Here is a 19,678-nt window from a genome sequence, read left to right as displayed (position 1 = left end):
GTTTTTTTTTTTTAGAGGTATATTTTTTTACCTGAGCGCAAGTGTCAATATAATTTAAAAACATAAATGAAATAGACAAAAAAATAACAAGTAAAATATTCAACTAAACAAAACAATTGTTAAATTAAAATTAATTATTTAAACAGGTAATTATTAAAATAATAATGTGTTAATAATTATTATTTTGTTTTTATAAATTTGTTGTGTTTATAACCTCAAGGACAAGTGTCAAAATTATTACCTGTCAAGTTATATTATTAATTAATTTTTTCCTTATTATATTAATGATTAAATAATATAATAATTATTAATAAATTTCACAGATAATATAATGTCTTCAATACTTTCAAGCCAAGCTCAACTTCGTTATATTGTCGAGTGGTTCCAGGAATGGTCTGATATGCAAAGAATGGATTTTTTAAATATATTTATTGAACATTGTGGACCACCAGATATGGTAAATGGAATTGTATCTGGTATTGAAGGTCTTGGTTGTAAAGATGAACCAACAAGACCACCAAGTTTATTTCAATGTCGTGTTAAATTATTTCAAGAATGGAGTCAAAACTGGACCCAACTAGAAAAAGATAATTTACTTGTGTCAATTAAAAATATTGATTCAAAGTTTGCTGATAAATATGAACGAAGACTGACTTCTGGCAATGCCAATGACAACGATGATAATTAAATATTTTATTTACCGTTATTTTCTTTTCAAATATAATCATCATTGCTACATCTAGTCTGCATTTTTTGACTAAATTAAAAATTAACATTCCATCAAATACACAATACAAAATCATCATTTCATGTGTAAATAATTTAGCAGACTTAATCGCTCAAAATATATATAACACACAATTTTATAATAATTATTATTATTTGCCAATAATATAAAAAAACAATAAGCTAATTTTTTAGTATCAATCTTTTTTTCTAAATCAATCAAAACACTATTATTGGCAAAAAAAAATAAAACAGTACACTTTTTTTAAATTAGCATTTTAAGTATATAATACATATATATATTTTATACAATATACAGACATAATTATTATATTAATATTTTGTTTACATATCACAGTTTATATAACGTAAAAAAAAAAATTAATCAATTCGATGAAATAATATTTTTCTTTTCGAATTTTCGAATTTTTTTTTTTCCCCTATTTTATTTATAACAGTAAAAATTATTTTCAGTAGAAAATAAAAAAAAAAAATGTATTTAGGCAGTTGTATTTTTTTTTTTTTTTCCTTGTAAAAATATACTACAATTAAAAATGCAATTAAAAATTTAAAAAAGGAATTATATTATTATTTAATAACACCCCTTTTGAGACAAAAAAAAAAATCAGTTCTTTTGGTTTTGTTTAAGCCATTTATTGCAAATAGACATAATGGCATGTTGTCCAAGTCTATCAGCTTCACGAAGTATTTTTTTAATATCTTTATTTCTTGAATATTTAACAGCAAGTAAATATGCTGCTTTTAATTGACGACTTTCAATATATGATGATATTTTTAATTCAACATCAATTATTATTCTAATAAGATTATCAATTTCATCAATTTTATATTGTCCATTATTATTATTATCATTAATTGTTTTATCAAGTAATAATTTAACACAATGTGCAAGTACATAATCTGATATTTCAATGGAATTTGGTGCACCTGAACTTCTACAACATTTAATTAATTGTTCAATTGATGTTATACGTTTTTCCATAGCTAATATATGACCAACAAGTGAATATACTTTTTGTGAACGTAAACAATAATCTTGCATAATACGAAATGCAATACCAAAACCTTCTTCAACATTACGTCCACATAATATTGATAATACAGCTAAATGTGTTCTTTCTTGTTGATTACCAAATAATGTTGGTACACTACGTGGTTGTAAACCTTCACATTCCATAAATGATAATTTACTTAAATAATCACCAACAGATCTACCTTCTTTTTCACATGAACTAAGAAATTTTGCAATTTCCATTTGTCGTGATATTGTATTAATATGTTTATCAATTTCTGATGGTTCCATTTCCATTGTTAAACTATTATTATTATTATTAATACTTGAATTTGATGTTGTACTTTTACGTCTTTTTTTACAAAATGTATTCATATGTAATTCAGTTTCTAAATGTAATTGTGCATCATTTAAATAATGTGTTCTTGTACAAATATCAATATAATTATTAGCATCTGTTACATAAAAACGTATACATGTCATTGCTGATCTAATATAATCTTTCATAAATAATTGTAATTGATATAATGTATGATACATTTGTTTTTTATCTAAACAATGACATATAAATATTAAATATTTTTTCCATAATAATAATGTATCATCTTTTTTTTTCATATTATCAAATAAATATGTTATTTTACCATTTTTTAAACAATTCATAAATACTGAATTAAAAAAAATTTCATTATCAATATCATTTTCAATAATATATGATAAACATTTATCATATTCTTCATATTTTATAAAAAATTCAAGTATTGAATTAAAACTTCCATACATTAATAAATAATATAAACTTTCTTGATAACGTTGATTTTTTAAATTTGTATTTAATTTTTGAATTGTATAATTACCATGACATATTGCTTTAATATTGCTTAAATTATTTATTATTTCTTGAGCTGTTGTTGATGATGATGATGATGTTGTTTTTTGTTGTTGATGATTTTTAGTATATTGTTCATTTGAATTTAACATTTCTAATATTTGTAAAATTTCAATGAGCAATGGTGGATCTTTATTTGGACGATTTTTTAATGATTTTGATTTATTAATATCATTATCATCATTATTATTACAATTATTATTAATTTTTTTATAATTAATATTATCTTTTGGACATGATAATATAACCCAATCATCAATATTAATATCTTGTTGTATTTTATCTAAACAACGTGAAAATTTATCACGTGCAATATCATAATATCCAACTTTAAGACTTGCTTTACCCCAAGCAGCCCATACACATTGTGTATCTAAACCAGATTTTGTACTAACATCTAATGCAAGTGACCATTGTTCTTTTTCAGTTAATAAATCACGTAATCTTCTTAATACATGATCATCAATATCATCACGTGGTATTAATGATAAACAATCAGATTCAACAAGTGTTGATATTAAATCAACTTGTGATAAAAAACGATCACAATGTGCTAAACCAGTATTAAGACCAAGTATTGAATATTTTACTTTTGCAGCAACAAGTAATGATTTAATCATTTTAATAATTAACATATGATCAACTTCAGGATTTATTTTACCAGTACTATCAGGATGTAATAAACATTTCATTTCATCACAACAATCTTGAAGAAAATTAGCATATGATTCATGATCAGAATGTAAATTTAATATTGCCAAACATAATGATATATTTGGTGAATATTCAAAACAAAATTCTTCTCTAATTATTTTATTATTTGTTTCATCATAACTTAATTTCCAATAATCAAAATTATCACTACTTATTATTGATGTTTGTTGTGATTGTTGTGATGCTTGTTGTTGTTGTGATTGTTGTTGTATTGCTGTTTGACGTTTACAATCAATACATACACGTACATAAACAGATGTATTATAATTTAATAAACGCATACGTTGATTTGAACAAGTTGCACAAACAACTCTACCACATCTACGACAATGATGACGACGATTAAACATTGAAAATATAACAATTTTACAACAACTACATTCACGTGATTTATCATTTGGTATCCATTCATCACGTGTTGGTATATTTATTGGCATTATAAATTCATTTGTTTGATTTATCATTATATCACGTTTAATACTAGCATCAATATGATTACCATCACGTTGTTGTTGTTGTTGTTGTGTTGTAACACGTAAATCAAGTGATTTTTTAGCATAAAATCTAATAATTTCATCAAATTTTTCAATTGTTGAAAAACCAGATAATTTTAATTTATCAATTGTTGGTATTAATAATACATGTAAATAATCAAATTTACAATTCATTAATAATTGTTCAAGCATTAATATTGGCTCATTAATAATATGTATATAATTTTTACGTTCTGTATTATCAATTTTATCAAGTATATCAACACCAATTAAACATTTTTTATATATATCATTATCAGGTGTATTATCAATTAAATATGTTATTATAAATCTTAATGCATTCATTGATTCTAATTTATCAATAACATTATTACAAAATTTAATTGATTGTCCATTTGGCAAGGCACATAATAATTTTTGAGCTTGTTTAAAATTATCTTTTTCATTTTTTAATAAACCAATTAATAAATCACATGATACTAATGATAATGCTTCAATTGTAATTGTTTGATATTCAAGCCATTCAAGACAAAGTTCATATTGTTTTGCATCAATTAATGATTTAACAATACGCATTGGATCTGTTTTTTCAGTTTTATAAACAATATTATACCAATTTTTATTATTCATAATAACATCATTATTATCATCATTGTTATCATCATGATTATCTATTTTACAATATGGTAATATTTTATCAAATACCATAACACGACATAATAATTCACTCATTTCATTTAAACAATGATTTGGTATGTTTAATTTATTTTTATGACTTAATACATGACGAAGTGCATCCTCACAAATACGTACTGGCCATTCTTTAATTTTTTTAAATATTAATTGTGTCAATATATATTCATCATGTATTTGATATAAATAAACAAGTATATCTGTGCTATTATTATTTAAATTAATAATAATTTGTGTTAATAATTTATCATGAAATTTTTGTATTTCAATGTTATTTAATAAATATGAATCAAATAGAGAATTTATTAAATCAAGACATTTTAAATATTTTTTATCATTTAAATAATTTTCAAAACAATACCATAAATCATTTATTGATATATATTTTTGTAAACTTGTTATTATTGAATTATCATTAAATAATATTTTTAAATATTTATTCCATGCTGAATTAAATAATTTATCAATAACTGATGTACGACGTTTATCATTATTTTTATTTTCAATTGATGGTAAATTATTGTGAATTTTTTGAACAAGATATGATAATAACCAACAGTGTCTATCAAGATATTGTAATAGTTTTGAATTTATATTTTTATTTTTCCATGTTATTGTATTTTCATTATCAAATTTATTATCCATTTGATTTACTTCATTATTATTTTCATCAATATAATTAAGCTTAATACCACAAGAATAATTAATTGATTCAAATTTTACAATTATATTTGTATAATATTGTTTTATTAATGTTTCACTAGATGATAAAAATATTGGCAGTGTTAATATATTTTCTTCTTCATCATTATTATTTTCATTATAAAAATTTATATAATTATGAAATGAAGAATTAAGTGTTTCATTAAGTGTCTCAGGATAATAAATATTTACAATTGGTGATTTTTTATATTCATTTAACATTGAAAATATAATACGTTTGTCGTATTGTAAATCTAAATCTTGCCATGCTGGTTCATTTAGCTCATCACCATAGCTATCAAACCAAAATTCACTATTACAAATATCTTTACCTAAAAGTTTAATTCTCAAACTTGATAATGTTACTAATCCTAAATCACCAATTTTATATCCAATTGTTTGTGTTGAAATAACATGTCTTAATTTATTTTCTAATGGTTCAAATGACCATATTTTAATCATTGTATGAAGCATCAATAAATTCCATACATTTAAAAAAAATGCAAGTGTATGATTGCCAAATGATAAATCACTTAAATCAAGATTTTCTAAACGTTTTGTTTTCTTTAAAATATCAATAATATTAATATTTTTTGATAATTTATTTAACTCAGAATAATGTATTATTGATTTATTGTTAAAATAGTTACGTAGAAATTTTAATAATTCATCGAGTATATCAATAACACACTGATTTGGATCATCAAAATTATATTCATTTAATTTTTCATTTTTTTCAATTTTATTTAAAATAATAATTCCCCATTTTTTATTATTTTTATTATCATTATTATTGGCATCATTTTGACATATTAATTTTGGACAACAATTAACAAGAATACTATGAACAAGATTAACTTGTAATTTATTTGCTATAATTTCCAATTCTTCAAGATCAACATTTAAATTAAATATTTGATGTCCAATATAAAAATCTAATGAATTTTTAAGCAATGAATTATTTGGTTTATTATTTTTATCTGTTTCATTATTTAATTTTGGTGATAATGTACGTAGTATATTTAAATGTTCAATTAATCTTGCCAAATATGGCTCATCATTATTGCAAATTATTAAAATATCATCAAGTTGTTTTTTGCAATTATCATTGTCAATTGAATCAATAATTTTTGTATTATTTTCAAATAATTTAAGTTTATCACTGAGCTCTTGCCAATATTTATTTTTATCTTTTAATTCTTTAATTGATAATGGTATTTTTGAATCACAAATAATATCATTAATCAATAATTTATCTTTATTTTCATAATGTAATTGATAAATTAATTGAAAAAATTCATAATATGTTGAATTTTTTAAATAATCACAAGAATTTAAATATTTCATAGCAACTTCAAATAAATTATCTGTTGTTGAATAATCTCTTGATATTGTTAATGCTAAATCAATACTTGTTAATGTCATTAATTCTTTTAAATTTTTTTTATCAGAACAAAGATTTATATTTGATTCTTGTGATGCTAAAAATGTTTCAACTTGATTTGTTGTTCTTGATGCTTCCATACCATCTTTTGCTGCTTTTCTAATCATCTAAATAATATATATATTAAATTATATTTTAACTATTCAATTTTTATCTAAACAAAACTAATTATTTTTTAAATTTTTATTATATAAAACTTACTTCAATTGTCGAACGTCTTGTTTGTGTTTTAGTTTGTGAATTTGACAAATTTGTTATTGTCAATTGTTTATTAATATTTAGTCTGAATGTTTGCATTGCACGTGAAAAATCAATTTCTCCTGCCAAGCTTGTATTATCCATATTAAATAACTAAAAAAAAAAAACAAAAATACAATGAAATTATTATCGAATTTTTTAATAATATTATTAATAAAAATAAAATTAATAAATTCATTTTGGCCACTTCCATACAGAGTTGTGATTTTTTTAATATAAAAAATAAGTAAATAATATTAATTATTTCAAATGAATAATATTTATTTTCTTTTCAAATTTATTTTGAAATTAGCTAGGTTAATCTGGATGATGATAAAGAATTTATTATTGGAATTGATGATGATAATTATAATGAGGATTTATTAGATCTACCAAATAATCATCAGCGTGAAGAGGATAAACAAAAAGAAAATCGTCAAGCTAGATCATCATTTAATAATAAAAAAAAGCAGATAAATGATTTGGATCCTTTGTTGTTAAATAGTGTCAGAGAAATTAATATTTTTGATGAACCTCAACCATATATTGCTGGTTTCAAGCATGATCTTGATAAACTTTATAAGGTAAAGCAATTTTTCATTAGTTTAAAAACTGACTGATAAAGTGATAAATTTTTTTTTGTTAAAAGGAAAAATATAAAAGAGCCAAACGTAATGATGACGAAAATTTAGATGAAGATAATTTGAGTAATACACCAACACCAGAGGCTAATTTTATTGAATCATTAAATTCACGAAATCCAATTGAATTATTAACAACAACAATTGATGATTATCAAGATTTCGAGTCTAGTAGTATCATCATTGAACCACTAACTCCAGACTCATCATATTATAATTCATCTGAATCATCAACACAATTAGAAACACAAGAAAATGAAGAAAATTATGATTATGAATTATTTAAAGCTGAATATTATCAAAATATTGAAAATTTAAAAAATAAAAATCAAACTTATAATTTTACTGATAATGGTATTACTGAAGAAACACCAGAAGATAAAATTAAAAAAATTATTGATTTTAAATTACCAAAAAATTGTACAAATGAAGAACTAACAAAATTTGGTATTAAAGCAATTGAATGTCTTGCTTATGATTATAAAAATGCTAAAAATAAAAATGATATTAATAAAATATTAAAAAGATCATGGTCAATATTAAAAATTTGGTTTTGTATTTATATGTGTATTGCAATACCAGCATTTTGTCAAAAAGGATGGTGTTGTTGTTGTTTACAATGTAAAATATTTTATCCATATGAAACAATTGATAATGCTAAAAAATATTATGCAAATAATCCACCAGGTATATTAAAACAAAAAAAAATTAATAATGATAATATTATTAAATATGAACCAACATTATTTGAATATGATGCTTATGAAAATTTTGAAAGTGCAATAAGAAATTTATAAAAAATATATTTAAAAAAATAAATAAATTTACCTTTATAATATTTTGTGCTTCAGCATAATTATTTTTCCAAAGACAACGTAATACAAGTGTTTCTTTTGTTGCTAACATATAATTTAATGTTGATTCTTTTAAGTCCTTAATATCTTTTCCATTAATATCATTTGTTAAATTAATTTTTTTCAATTGTCGTCTTTTTTTATTTGTAATATTATCTGTTTTATTATTATTATTCAATGAACTACTTTCAGAGCTCATATCAATATCTGATTTAACATCTATATTATCATCATCAGAAGATTCATCATTATATTTATAAAATATTTTACCAAAATATGATGATGATGATGATGTTGTCGTTGGTGTTCTTGGTACTTGTGTCTCATTATTTGGAAGACCTTGTCTTTTAAAAAATTCATTACTAGTCAATAATTCAAGTCGCCAAATAGCTTCATTTAAATAATTTTTTAATGTTAATATTCTTTGATTATTTAAATCATAATTATCATTTTCATTTAAGTCATTATTTGCAACATAAATACATCTACTTAAATAATGTATTGTTTCTCTAATTGCATATTTATTACAAATAAAACCAGTTGAATATTTTAATGTATTTTCATTTTTTTTGTTAGTGGTATTATCATCTTCATCATCATCATCATCACCACAATCTGATATATTTTCATTTTCAATAAAATCCTCATGTCTCATAAACAACATTGTAAATATATTTTCAATTATTTCCAGCCTCATATCAAGTGGTAATAATGTATTTAAATATTTTTCCATTTGTCTATAAAGTTCAGCAATATTTTCAAATTCAATTGTATAAGATTCACAAAGTAATATTGCATTAAATGCACATATCATTGCACAATATGATTGATAAATAATTGATGAATCATTACAATCAATTATTAAACTATTAATTTTATCATAATCTTTATCATTTAAATCAACAAATTTTTTTAAAACAGATAATACTGTTGATGTTTGTAATTGATGAAGAACTTTTTTAATTGTTATTTTTTTATTACTTGATGATTGAATTATCCATTCTAATGCTTCTAATTGATTGCTTATAATTTTATCAATTTTTATTATTGTTTTATCTTTGCAATTATTGAATTTACAATAATTATGCAATAATTTTAATACAGATATATCAATATTTGAGCAATCATTCATTAATTTGAGCAAAAGTATTATTGATAAATCTGGCAATACTGGACATGATAGTATCATATTTGTTTCATTGATTTTATTTTCTTTAGTCATCATTAAATAAACATCTAATATATCATCAAGCCAATGTGTTTTTGTTTTATTTATTCTTATTAATATTTCACTTGAATTTAATTTATTATCATTGAATATTGATTTACTTATTTTTAATGCATTATCAATATTATCTGGTTTTATTTTTCTACCACAAATGCCATTTAAATAATCATGCCATATATTAAAATATTTTAAATTTTTTCTTGAATATAATGCAAGTTCTGTATCTTTAAATTTACCATATTTAAATAAAACTGGACAAATCCATGTTAATAATTCATTTTCTTTGGTTTCAGTTAGCTCAATTTTTGATAATATACAAAATAAAACACCATTATTAATATTATTTATAAAATTATAATCAATTGATGATTCATTAGATAATAATATATTTGATTTTTTAAATATATTTAAATAAATATCTTGAAGTGATGAATCAGTATTGATAAATGTCGTTGACCAAATACACAATAGCTCACTTATTAACCAGTGCACAAGTGCTGGATAATAACATAATTTTAATTCCAAATAATTCAATGTTGACATTGATAAATTTGGAGGCGTTTTTATTGACTCATTTCCGGTGATAACATTTTTATACAGCAACACTAATTCCTAAAAATAGAGATACAATACATATTTTTTTTTTTTTTTTCATAAATTCCATCGCAACATAGATTAATTAATACAAAAAAAAAAATTGTTATTAAATTAAAATTACCTGTCTAATGTCATCTTGAATATCATCATCAATTTTATTCAAAACATTGTTGAATATTTTTATTTTCAATTGGATATCCATGCCTTTGTCATTGGCAAATATTGAGATGAATTTATTGGCTATCAATCCACACTCGTTATAACTAACAAAACAATTGATTTATTATTATTATTATCATAATTATATAAATATTTTATTATATTTATTATAGTAGTAGTTGTTCTAATTTCATTTAAATTATCATCATCATCATCATCATCATCAATAACAACACAAATACATATACAAACATGTACATGTATATTTTAATACTTACTTAATAAATCTTTTTGTCTCTGTTATTATTCCATTGTCATGATAAATATCATTGTTTTTCCTCATTCGATTAGCCACATGTGCGGTGTACCACAACTGCGAGCCAATGTAATCTTTTAACTCCAAAATGTGTGCTTCCATCGACATTTTCAATCATCAATATTGAACGTCGCATATCACTGATTTTTATATTATTTGTTTGTTTTTTTTTTTAATACACTTTTTCAATTATTATATAAATTTATTTAAACAAAAGTTTTATATAATTTGAACACAATCAAGTAGCTGTATCAACAAAAGCATAAAAAAAATTTGATATATAAACAATAGCCCTGAGGTGCATTCCACGGTTTTGTTTTTTTTATTTATTTATTTTTTTTTATCACATTTTTGACATATATTATGTAGGGATATCTTTCGAGTAATCATTATCAATAGGGAATTCTGATTTTTCTAAATTTTTCAGAAGACATTTTCATTGTTTTCTAAATGAAAAACTGACAATTGGATTTACGATTTAGCTTTAATGACGAAAACACTTTAAATTAACGTTGATAAATAATGAACAATAAAAATTTATAATTTAATTTTTTACATAGGGAATAAAAAAAATGTAAAAAGTCGTGGAACGCAGCCTTGGAAATGTTTGGATGCGTTCCAAATTTTAATCAGCAAATGGCGGACTTTGATATCATTTGATAATTTTTTTTTCTTTTCATTGTGGTAGGCAAGAAGACAAATAAATTTAATATTCAATTTTCCAATTATCTTGATGACATTGAAACAAAGAAAAAAATACTAAAATAATAAATTAAACTTTAAAAATTTGTCATATTAATTTATATTTTCTTTTAAAAAAATAAAACTTTCATTTCGAAATAAATGATTAAGAAATTTTCGATTTTATTTAACAATCATTAAATTTGATATGCATGTCGTGATACTTGATTAATTTCATCAATAGAAACAATTTTATTTGATGCAGCAAGATACTGTTTAACATCAATGTATTTTGGTCCTCCAAATGCATCCAACAATGCAATTGATCCAATTTTTAATTTAGCAAAATAAAAATGATGATCTATATTAAACAATAAATATATAAAAAAAATTAGATAACATACAAATTAATTATATTCAAGTATTTAATAATAATTAATATTTTTAATTTACCTGCTGGCATTTTTGCTAGCCAAGGATGTCTTCCAAAAACAGCATTTTTAGCAACATCATAATCTCCATCACCTGGTAATACCTGTAACAAAACAAAAACAAAAATAACAATATATATTCAAAAAATAAATTAAACATCAACATTATTTACCTTTTTTACTTTTCCAGATAATGTTATTCTTGCACAACGAGGATCCATTGGATCCATTGATTTATCTTTACACCATTGTCCTTGAGCTAGAGTCATCATCATCGTTGCTCTATAGTCTTTCTATATAAATGAAAAAAATAATTTAACAACAAGAATAAGATAAATTAAATTTACATATCAACAACATAAATAAAAACCAACTGATATATCTTGTGATGTAAAATCAAGTGGTGTTAAATAAGTATAAGGAATTCCAGATCCATCACCAAGTGGTCCATCACTGATAGATATCACATTAGCAAAAGGATACGATTTAATATCATTTCTTGTACTAATTGTTGCAATTGAACTCCAGTCTAATCAACAAAACAAAAAGCCATTAATATAATCTTCATATACATATATTAATAAACAAAAAAAAATAAAAAATATATTTATCATCATATTACTTGCTTGATTAACGACATATCTTGCCATTAAAATTGTATCATTATCACTTGTTAATAATTTTTTATGATTCCAATGTTTTTTATAATGTTTAAATGAATTATCAAAATTTTTATGAATTATTTTATCATTTCTAGTGTTGTCCTTCCACTTTTTCCATTCTCTAAATTCTTTAAATTCTTTCCAATCATTTTCTATATTATCCTTTAATGTATCCAATGATTTAATTTTATCACATATTATAATATTTAATATATTTATAATTATAATTACAAATAATAATAATTTTATACGTGACATTATGTTAATGAATAACTATGACTAAATGAAAACGAAATATATATCTTTTCACCTTTGCTCGCAGTACGATTCAAACTGAAAAATAAAAAATAAATAAAAATAAACATCATTGTCATTGTCAGCTGATCTGTGTGTACATGCACGTAAGCATTAACCTCAGATTACAAATATCATATCATAATAAACAATATATATTACAATCAATTTTTTTTTATCGATTAAAAAAATTAATAATAAAAATTGATTAAAAAAAAAAACATAATTATTATTTTTTATACTTTAAATTCTAGATATTTATTAATAATAATATTAATAAATTAATAATAATATTATAAATATAAATAATTATTAATTAATAATATTAATATTAATATAAAAGCATATTTTAATTGTTGATATTGAACTTGAAACGACCTTTGAATTTAAATAAACACATGCGTCATATTCGATATTTTGAATATGACGACTTTTTAAATATAATATATAAAAATGTAGGTCAATGAACCGTTACATCGTATACGTTAGATGATCATCAAGGTATATAAAAATATAAAAAAATAATAATCATGTTACTTGGTATTATTTTAAATGATGTAAAATTACACACAATATGCAAAAAATAGTAAAAAAAAAAAAAAAAAACAATTTGAATTATATTTTAAATTTTTTTATAGATAAAAAATTAATAATAATAATAACAATTATATATAATTTGTTGAAGAAAATATAAAAAGTAAATTGGAAAAAGTTGATGATGATGATTGCTGTTGTTCAAAGAGAGGTTTATCAAGAAAAATGTAATGAACAAAAAAGCAACATGAACAAATAAATAAAAAGAAGATGAAGGTGATGATGATGATGATGATGATGATAATATTTAAAAGAGTAATGTAAGGAGTAAAAAAAAAAAAAAAAAAATTAAGAGGAGGGTAAAATAAAATGTATAAGAAACTAGCACGATGTCCGGGGCAGATGGGCAGGTCTTTATGTATGTAGGTCGTCGTCTAACTGTTTACCTTACCGTTCACAAACCAGGGGCCAGTGACGATCCCGCTTCAAAGTCAACTCTTTTTCCCTTCTTTTGGTTGGTATATCATATAGATAGACAGTAGATATAAACATAATCCTCATCATTTCTCCTCACCAATGATACCCATTGATTTTTATTTACTTTTTTTTTTTAAATTCATTTTTTCTATCTTTCCTCTTATACTCATCTTCCTTCACTTGTTTTTATTCCAACAATCTTGTTCTCTTACATGATCATTTTATTTATCTTTTTATTACATCTTTACTTTTTTTTTTAATTCCATTTATATATCATTTCAGGTTTCATTTTATCTTATAGCTTTCCCACACTTCTTCTTTTTCATCTTCTTCTTCTGGTTTTTTTTTTTTTTTTTATTTATTATTTTTCTTCTACTTTTTGATTTATTTATTTGTTTATTATTGGTATTTCTTCTAGCGCTCTTACTCTCGAGCAGAAGATCCAATCGAACTGAGTAAGGAATTAAAGAATTTCTTGATACCCTTACCAAAAGTATCACACTATTCATGTACAAGTCGTTCACCAACAAGTCCTGCTGAAGAGGAGCTTGTCAGTCGAGTTGGAGCAGTCACATCAACAACAAGTAGAAATATATAAATATAAATTATTTATTTTTTAAATTAAATTGTTTAATTTAATTGTTTAATTGATAAAAGTTGATTATTATCATTATTTAATTTTTCAAATTAATTTAAAGTATTGAACAATCAGGAAAATGTTTCCTGATAAATTATCATTTTTTTATTCATAAAAATAAGTTTATTATTATTTTTTTATTTTTTTGAAATAAAAGAAAAAGAAACATTGAAGCAATTACAAGGTAAATAATAAATAATTATAAGTGAATATAAATAATTAAAAAAATTAATAGAAAAAAAAAAAAAATTTCGAAAAAAAATCGAAAAAATGGGTTTAAATTTTCTTACTTGAGATAGGTATATATTATAATAATATATTTTGAATAATTTTTGGGTCAAAAAGGTGGGTCATTAACCTACATTAAAATCCATGGGGTCTTGAAGAATTAAGTTGAGTCATTGGTGTCATGTTATCCGGTTGTCCTGTGTCATGGTTTCGATTCTCAGATTTACCATTCGAAATAGAAAGAAATGTAATATGAAAGTGTTTGAATGAGGGGGAAATGATAATACCAAATAGGGTTTCTAGACTTGGTCTCAATGTCAAACATGCACTTTTAATCTTCAAGAAAAATAAATAAATAAATTTTAAAAAAGTAACAATAAACAATATTAAATAACAAGTGAATTTTCTTTTTTTTTTTTTCTTTTTCAACAGGAAACACAAAAGTAAAAACGAATAAACAACAAGACATAATCAAGAGATTAAAAATATAAATTATTTTTTTCTATTTCTTTTAAAGAAAAGATAATTGAAAAAAAAAATGATTGATATTATTAAATATAATAAAATGATTGTATTGGTCATGGTACTGTTACCATGTATCATAATAAACTTTGGAAATTGTGAAGAATTACTGATGGGTGGTCATTTGGATAATCAAGAACCGACAACATCATCATCATCATCATCAAAGTCATTATATGATTATAATAATGATGACAGTAATAATGATGATGATGATGATAATGCTGATGATGTTAATGATGATGATGAAACATCATTAACACCATATCATAATCGGAGACTTGCTGTTGTTAGTGCAATTCCATTTGCTTTCAATGGTGGTCAGCCATTCTCGCTTGAAAAGGATCCCGTTACTGGACAAATCAACTTTGATAAAGCACCACCGTTGAAAGCCCTCAATTATACCGGTTCATATAATACAGCTGGTAATAATAATAATAGTAATAATGATGATGAATTAATAAATGAGGAAAGCGAGATTATATCGCCAATTACTGAAAAACGAGATAAACTTGAATTACGTAATGATAATAATGATGATGAACAACAAATACCAAATGAAATTAATCCATATACACCAAGTTTTTATGATTTTTTAAATATACCAGCACATTATTCAAATCATGAAAAATATACAAGTGATAAATATCCATTAATATCAAGTTCATATGCAAATACTAAAGTACAAGGTAGTCCTGGTAGTTATAATGCATATATGGTTAATAATCATAAAAATTATGATAATAATAATTCAGGAAAAACATCAACATCAACATCATATGCTAATACAAGAAAACCATTTTTATCAAAACCATTACCAACAAGAGGAACAAAAGGTACAACAACAACAACAACTACAACAACTACTACTACAACACCAAAACCACCACCACCAACTACAACGACAACAACAACAACAACGACGACAACAACTACAACACCAAAACCAACAACAACTTCTACTACTACTACTACTACTACTACAACACCCAGGCCAACGACCAGAAGGTCGACGACACCAACTACAATAACAACCAAGAAAATTCCAACATCTACACAACCGGTAACTACCTGGAAACCATCAAGACCAATTGAACGTTTTACAGATAATTATGAATTGCCTATTGAAAAAATGCAATCAACAACAATTAAAGTTAATGATTATCATGACTCATACAGTTCACTTGAACGAGTTGATTATATGGATGGATATGAAGATTATGATAATGAAGATAAACATACTAATATAGAAAAAATTTCAAGTACAAGTACAACTACAACAACACCTAAACCAATGACAACATCAACAATTTCAACATCTACATCATCAACAACAACAACAACAACACCAGAGCCAGAGCCAGAGCCATCATCAGAAACTCCAGTAAATGTAAAAAGTAATATTGTATTTGAAGATACAAATCAACCACAAATTTTTTCAACTTTTAATAATAACAATAATAATAATAATAATAATAATAATATGGATAATGTTGTAATAAATGGTCATCAAAATCCACAAAAAACTTATTCTGGTATAGTTGTTGAATCATCAAGTAATGTTGTTGTACCACCAGATCAAGATACAATATCATTTGTTCTTGGAAATCATCAAAATGTTGGTTCATCATATTATGCACAAGGTAGTGCTATTCCAGAATCACCATATGGTGAAAATGGACCAATAATTGATCATATAGATACTCATATAGATCAAAATGGATTTCAACAAGATTTATCAATTGGTAAACCAGTTACTGAATCAGTATCTATATATCCAGTATCTCATCAAAGTCATATTGATACTCAAACACAACAAAAATGGTGGTATAATAGTGAACAATCAGAAAAATCACAAAGTTTAGCTGAAAAAAGTAAAGATGATCGTGTTAATGTTATTGCTGGTTATAGAATTGGTTTTCCAGCATCAGATAATCCATCATCATCATCATCATCAACTACAACAACAACAACAACAACAACAACAAATCAACCATCAACAACAATTGCATCAACAACTGTTGCAATAGTATCACAAAATGAACAATTATCATCATTATCAGAAATATTAACACCACCAATTGTTGAAAATAATCAAAGACCAATTCAAACTGATCAAAGACCAATTTCAACTGGTCAACGACCACATTTTTATCAGTCACATCAACAGCAGCAACAGCAGCAGCAGCAGCCTCATCAACAATATCAACCACATCAATCACATCAGCCTCATCAATCTCATCCACCACATCAGTCACATTCACCACATCAACCACATCAATCACATCAACCACATCAACCACATCATTATTATTCTCATAATCAACGACCAGTTGAAATGCCATCACGTGTACAACGTTTACCAATTAATACAAATAATTATAAAACACGTAATCCTGGTCAACAACAAATGGGTGTAAAATTACCAAATATATTACCACAATTTCGTCCATCACAAAGACGTGGTAGTGAAGCAATTGGTACAATGATTGTACAAAATACTCAAAAATATCAAAATCCTCAACGTTTACCAGTTAGACCACCATTACCATTATCAACAGGACCAGTTTCATTACACAGACAATCACAACGTCGTCCTCCTCAAATTATGTCACATCTTCAAAGATTAAATCCACCACCACCACCACCATCAGTTATACCAACATCACCACCAATTAATTCACTACGTTTACCATTAGCAGCTGCATTAGTATCTGATTCTCGAGGTCAATCATCTGAAAATATAAAAATTATACAAAAAGATTATACACAAACTCATCGACCAACAACAAAACTTGATATTCAAATTGATGAAAGAACACGTACTGGTAGTAATATTAATTCAATTAATAAATTACGTTTAAATGATGATGATAATGATGATGATAAAAATAATAACAACGATGATAATAATAATAATAACAATAATAATGAAAAAGATTTAAATGATTCATCTATATTACCATTAGGACCACCAGTATTTATAAAACGTAAATTACGTAATGATACTAAAATTTCAACATTACAAATGATACAACAGCAACAAATTGAGACTGATATTGTTAATGATGATGAATTAGAAAATACTAAAACTAAAAATAATCAAGAAATTCAAAGTGATGAAGCACAATCAGAGCCTGATAGACGAGTTGATGAATCACCAGTTTATGTTGTTTATCCAGTAAAAGGTGCATTAGATATACAATCAGATACAATTGATTCAGATGAAAAAAATATTGCTGAGAGTGTTGTTATTGGTACACTTGGTGCTCAAAGACCATTACCACCAGATACATTATCTCAACAACATGAAAATGATGAAGAAGTTGGTTCACAATCACCATCACCAGTAAGACTTGGATCAGATTTTCCATATCCACTTGAAAAACCAGATTCATCAATGTTCATTGGTACAATTAAAGAAAAACCATTATTAGTACCAAATGAACATAGTCATCATAATTATCATTTTTATGATCCAAATGAAGAACAACTAAAACAAGATAATGATAATAATGATGAACAAGAACAACAACAACATCAACAACAACAAGAAGAGGAAGATGTATTTTTAAGAGATCAAAAAGATAAAGATACAAGTGTTAATATTATTCCATATCTTCAAGATCACATACCATTTTCAATAAAACAAAATGCAATATCAACAACACTTCATCTTGGACCAAAACTTGGACCATCAGCATCAACTGAAACACCAATTGCATATGTATATACACCAACAATAAAATCACAAGTTAATCGTAATAATGATGCATATGATAGAAATCCAGTTTTATTACCATCACAACAACCATCAAGTTCATCAAGTTCTGCACCATCACCACAAAATTTTATGGCACCATTTGTACCAAGTATAAGTGCTGAAACACCATCTAAAAATGGCTGGAGTGTTGTTACTAAAATTGATAAAACATCAGATGATAATAAAAATAATAAAAATAATAATTCTGAAACAGATGAAAGAAATATTAATTCAACAATTATTTCAAATGATAAATTAGAAGATAGAATTGATCAAGATAAAACAGATGATAATACAGATAATGATTTTGATCCAGAAAATTTTAAACCACAATTATTCAGTGGTTTTCAACCGATATATAAATTTCCATCAGAATCAAATGATAATTCTGGTGATGAAAAAATTCATGAAAAAAATACAGACATGATGGAACAACCGCGGGCCAAAGAATCAACACCGCAATAAGTATAATAATATTTAAATAACATTTTTTTTTTTTTTTTTAATACGTTTATTTGACTACTATAATATAGTCATTATTTTCCATGAAAAAAAAAAAAAAAATTATCATTATTTCCAGCAACCATTTAATGATAAAAAAAAAAATAAAAATAAAATAAAAAAAAAAAACACAAACAAGACACTTCATTTTTTGATTGTGTTTTTTTTTTTTTTTTTTTAAATTTTTTTTTTTTAAATTAATTATAATTTCATTATTTATA

The 19,678-nt window shown here is 23.9% G+C and overlaps 4 protein-coding genes across 5 annotated transcripts; 2 read left to right on the top strand and 2 right to left on the bottom strand.

Annotated features, from left to right (window-relative positions):
- The first annotated feature begins 331 nt into the window (after nt 1–331).
- On the top strand, nt 332–688 carry LOC122853712 (uncharacterized protein C14orf119). The gene has a single exon (XM_044154128.1). It carries the CDS (start codon nt 332–334, stop codon nt 686–688), a length of 357 nt encoding a protein of 118 aa, XP_044010063.1.
- Nucleotides 670–10,836, bottom strand: LOC122854492 (zinc finger FYVE domain-containing protein 26). The gene is made up of 5 exons (XM_044155226.1): nt 10,690–10,836; nt 10,374–10,515; nt 8,402–10,267; nt 6,897–7,046; nt 670–6,802 (listed from the first exon to the last, which is right to left on the bottom strand). The coding sequence occupies exons 1-5, from the start codon at nt 10,833–10,835 to the stop codon at nt 1,352–1,354; spliced, it is 7,755 nt and encodes a 2,584-aa protein (XP_044011161.1). The 5' UTR covers nt 10,836; the 3' UTR covers nt 670–1,351.
- A 653-nt stretch (nt 10,837–11,489) lies between these two features.
- Nucleotides 11,490–14,122, bottom strand: LOC122854495 (protein CREG1). 2 transcript variants are annotated; one of them, XM_044155230.1, is made up of 6 exons: nt 13,776–14,122; nt 12,462–12,834; nt 12,214–12,368; nt 12,013–12,132; nt 11,862–11,943; nt 11,490–11,769 (listed from the first exon to the last, which is right to left on the bottom strand). In XM_044155230.1, exons 2-6 carry the CDS (start codon nt 12,757–12,759, stop codon nt 11,606–11,608), a joined length of 819 nt encoding a protein of 272 aa, XP_044011165.1. In that variant the 5' UTR covers nt 12,760–12,834; nt 13,776–14,122; the 3' UTR covers nt 11,490–11,605. The 2 variants fall into 2 exon arrangements, with proteins under 2 accessions (XP_044011165.1, XP_044011164.1); XM_044155229.1 differs by having other exon boundaries at nt 13,781–14,122.
- Nucleotides 13,760–19,481, top strand: LOC122854493 (putative uncharacterized protein DDB_G0289263). The gene is made up of 3 exons (XM_044155227.1): nt 13,760–13,843; nt 14,225–14,627; nt 15,104–19,481. The coding sequence occupies exon 3, from the start codon at nt 15,210–15,212 to the stop codon at nt 19,419–19,421; it is 4,212 nt and encodes a 1,403-aa protein (XP_044011162.1). The 5' UTR covers nt 13,760–13,843; nt 14,225–14,627; nt 15,104–15,209; the 3' UTR covers nt 19,422–19,481.
- The last annotated feature ends 197 nt before the right edge of the window (nt 19,482–19,678 follow it).

The sequence above is a fragment of the Aphidius gifuensis genome, linkage group LG4 (genome assembly GCF_014905175.1).
Source record: "Aphidius gifuensis isolate YNYX2018 linkage group LG4, ASM1490517v1, whole genome shotgun sequence".
Taxonomy (NCBI): Eukaryota; Metazoa; Arthropoda; class Insecta; order Hymenoptera; family Braconidae; genus Aphidius; species Aphidius gifuensis.
This window is presented reverse-complemented; position numbering and strand designations above follow the sequence as displayed.

What these genes read in the sequence shown, in the direction of transcription:
- LOC122854493 (XM_044155227.1), top strand. Translation starts at nt 15,210, where the DNA reads ATGATTGATATTATTAAATATAATAAAATGATTGTATTGGTCATGGTA.
- LOC122854492 (XM_044155226.1), bottom strand. Translation starts at nt 10,835, where the DNA reads ATGTCGATGGAAGCACACATTTTGGAGTTAAAAGATTACATTGGCTCG. An exon ending in GAGACAAAAAGATTTATTAA is followed by an intron (nt 10,516 to 10,689) that starts GTAAGTATTAAA and finishes TTGTTTTGTTAG; the next exon opens with TTATAACGAGTGTGGATTGA. An exon ending in CAAGACGTTCGACAATTGAA is followed by an intron (nt 6,803 to 6,896) that starts GTAAGTTTTATA and finishes TATATTATTTAG; the next exon opens with ATGATTAGAAAAGCAGCAAA.
- LOC122854495 (XM_044155230.1), bottom strand. Translation starts at nt 12,759, where the DNA reads ATGTCACGTATAAAATTATTATTATTTGTAATTATAATTATAAATATA. An exon ending in TTACATCACAAGATATATCA is followed by an intron (nt 12,133 to 12,213) that starts GTTGGTTTTTAT and finishes TCATTTATATAG; the next exon opens with AAAGACTATAGAGCAACGAT. An exon ending in TATCTGGAAAAGTAAAAAAG is followed by an intron (nt 11,944 to 12,012) that starts GTAAATAATGTT and finishes GTTTTGTTACAG; the next exon opens with GTATTACCAGGTGATGGAGA.
- LOC122853712 (XM_044154128.1), top strand. Translation starts at nt 332, where the DNA reads ATGTCTTCAATACTTTCAAGCCAAGCTCAACTTCGTTATATTGTCGAG.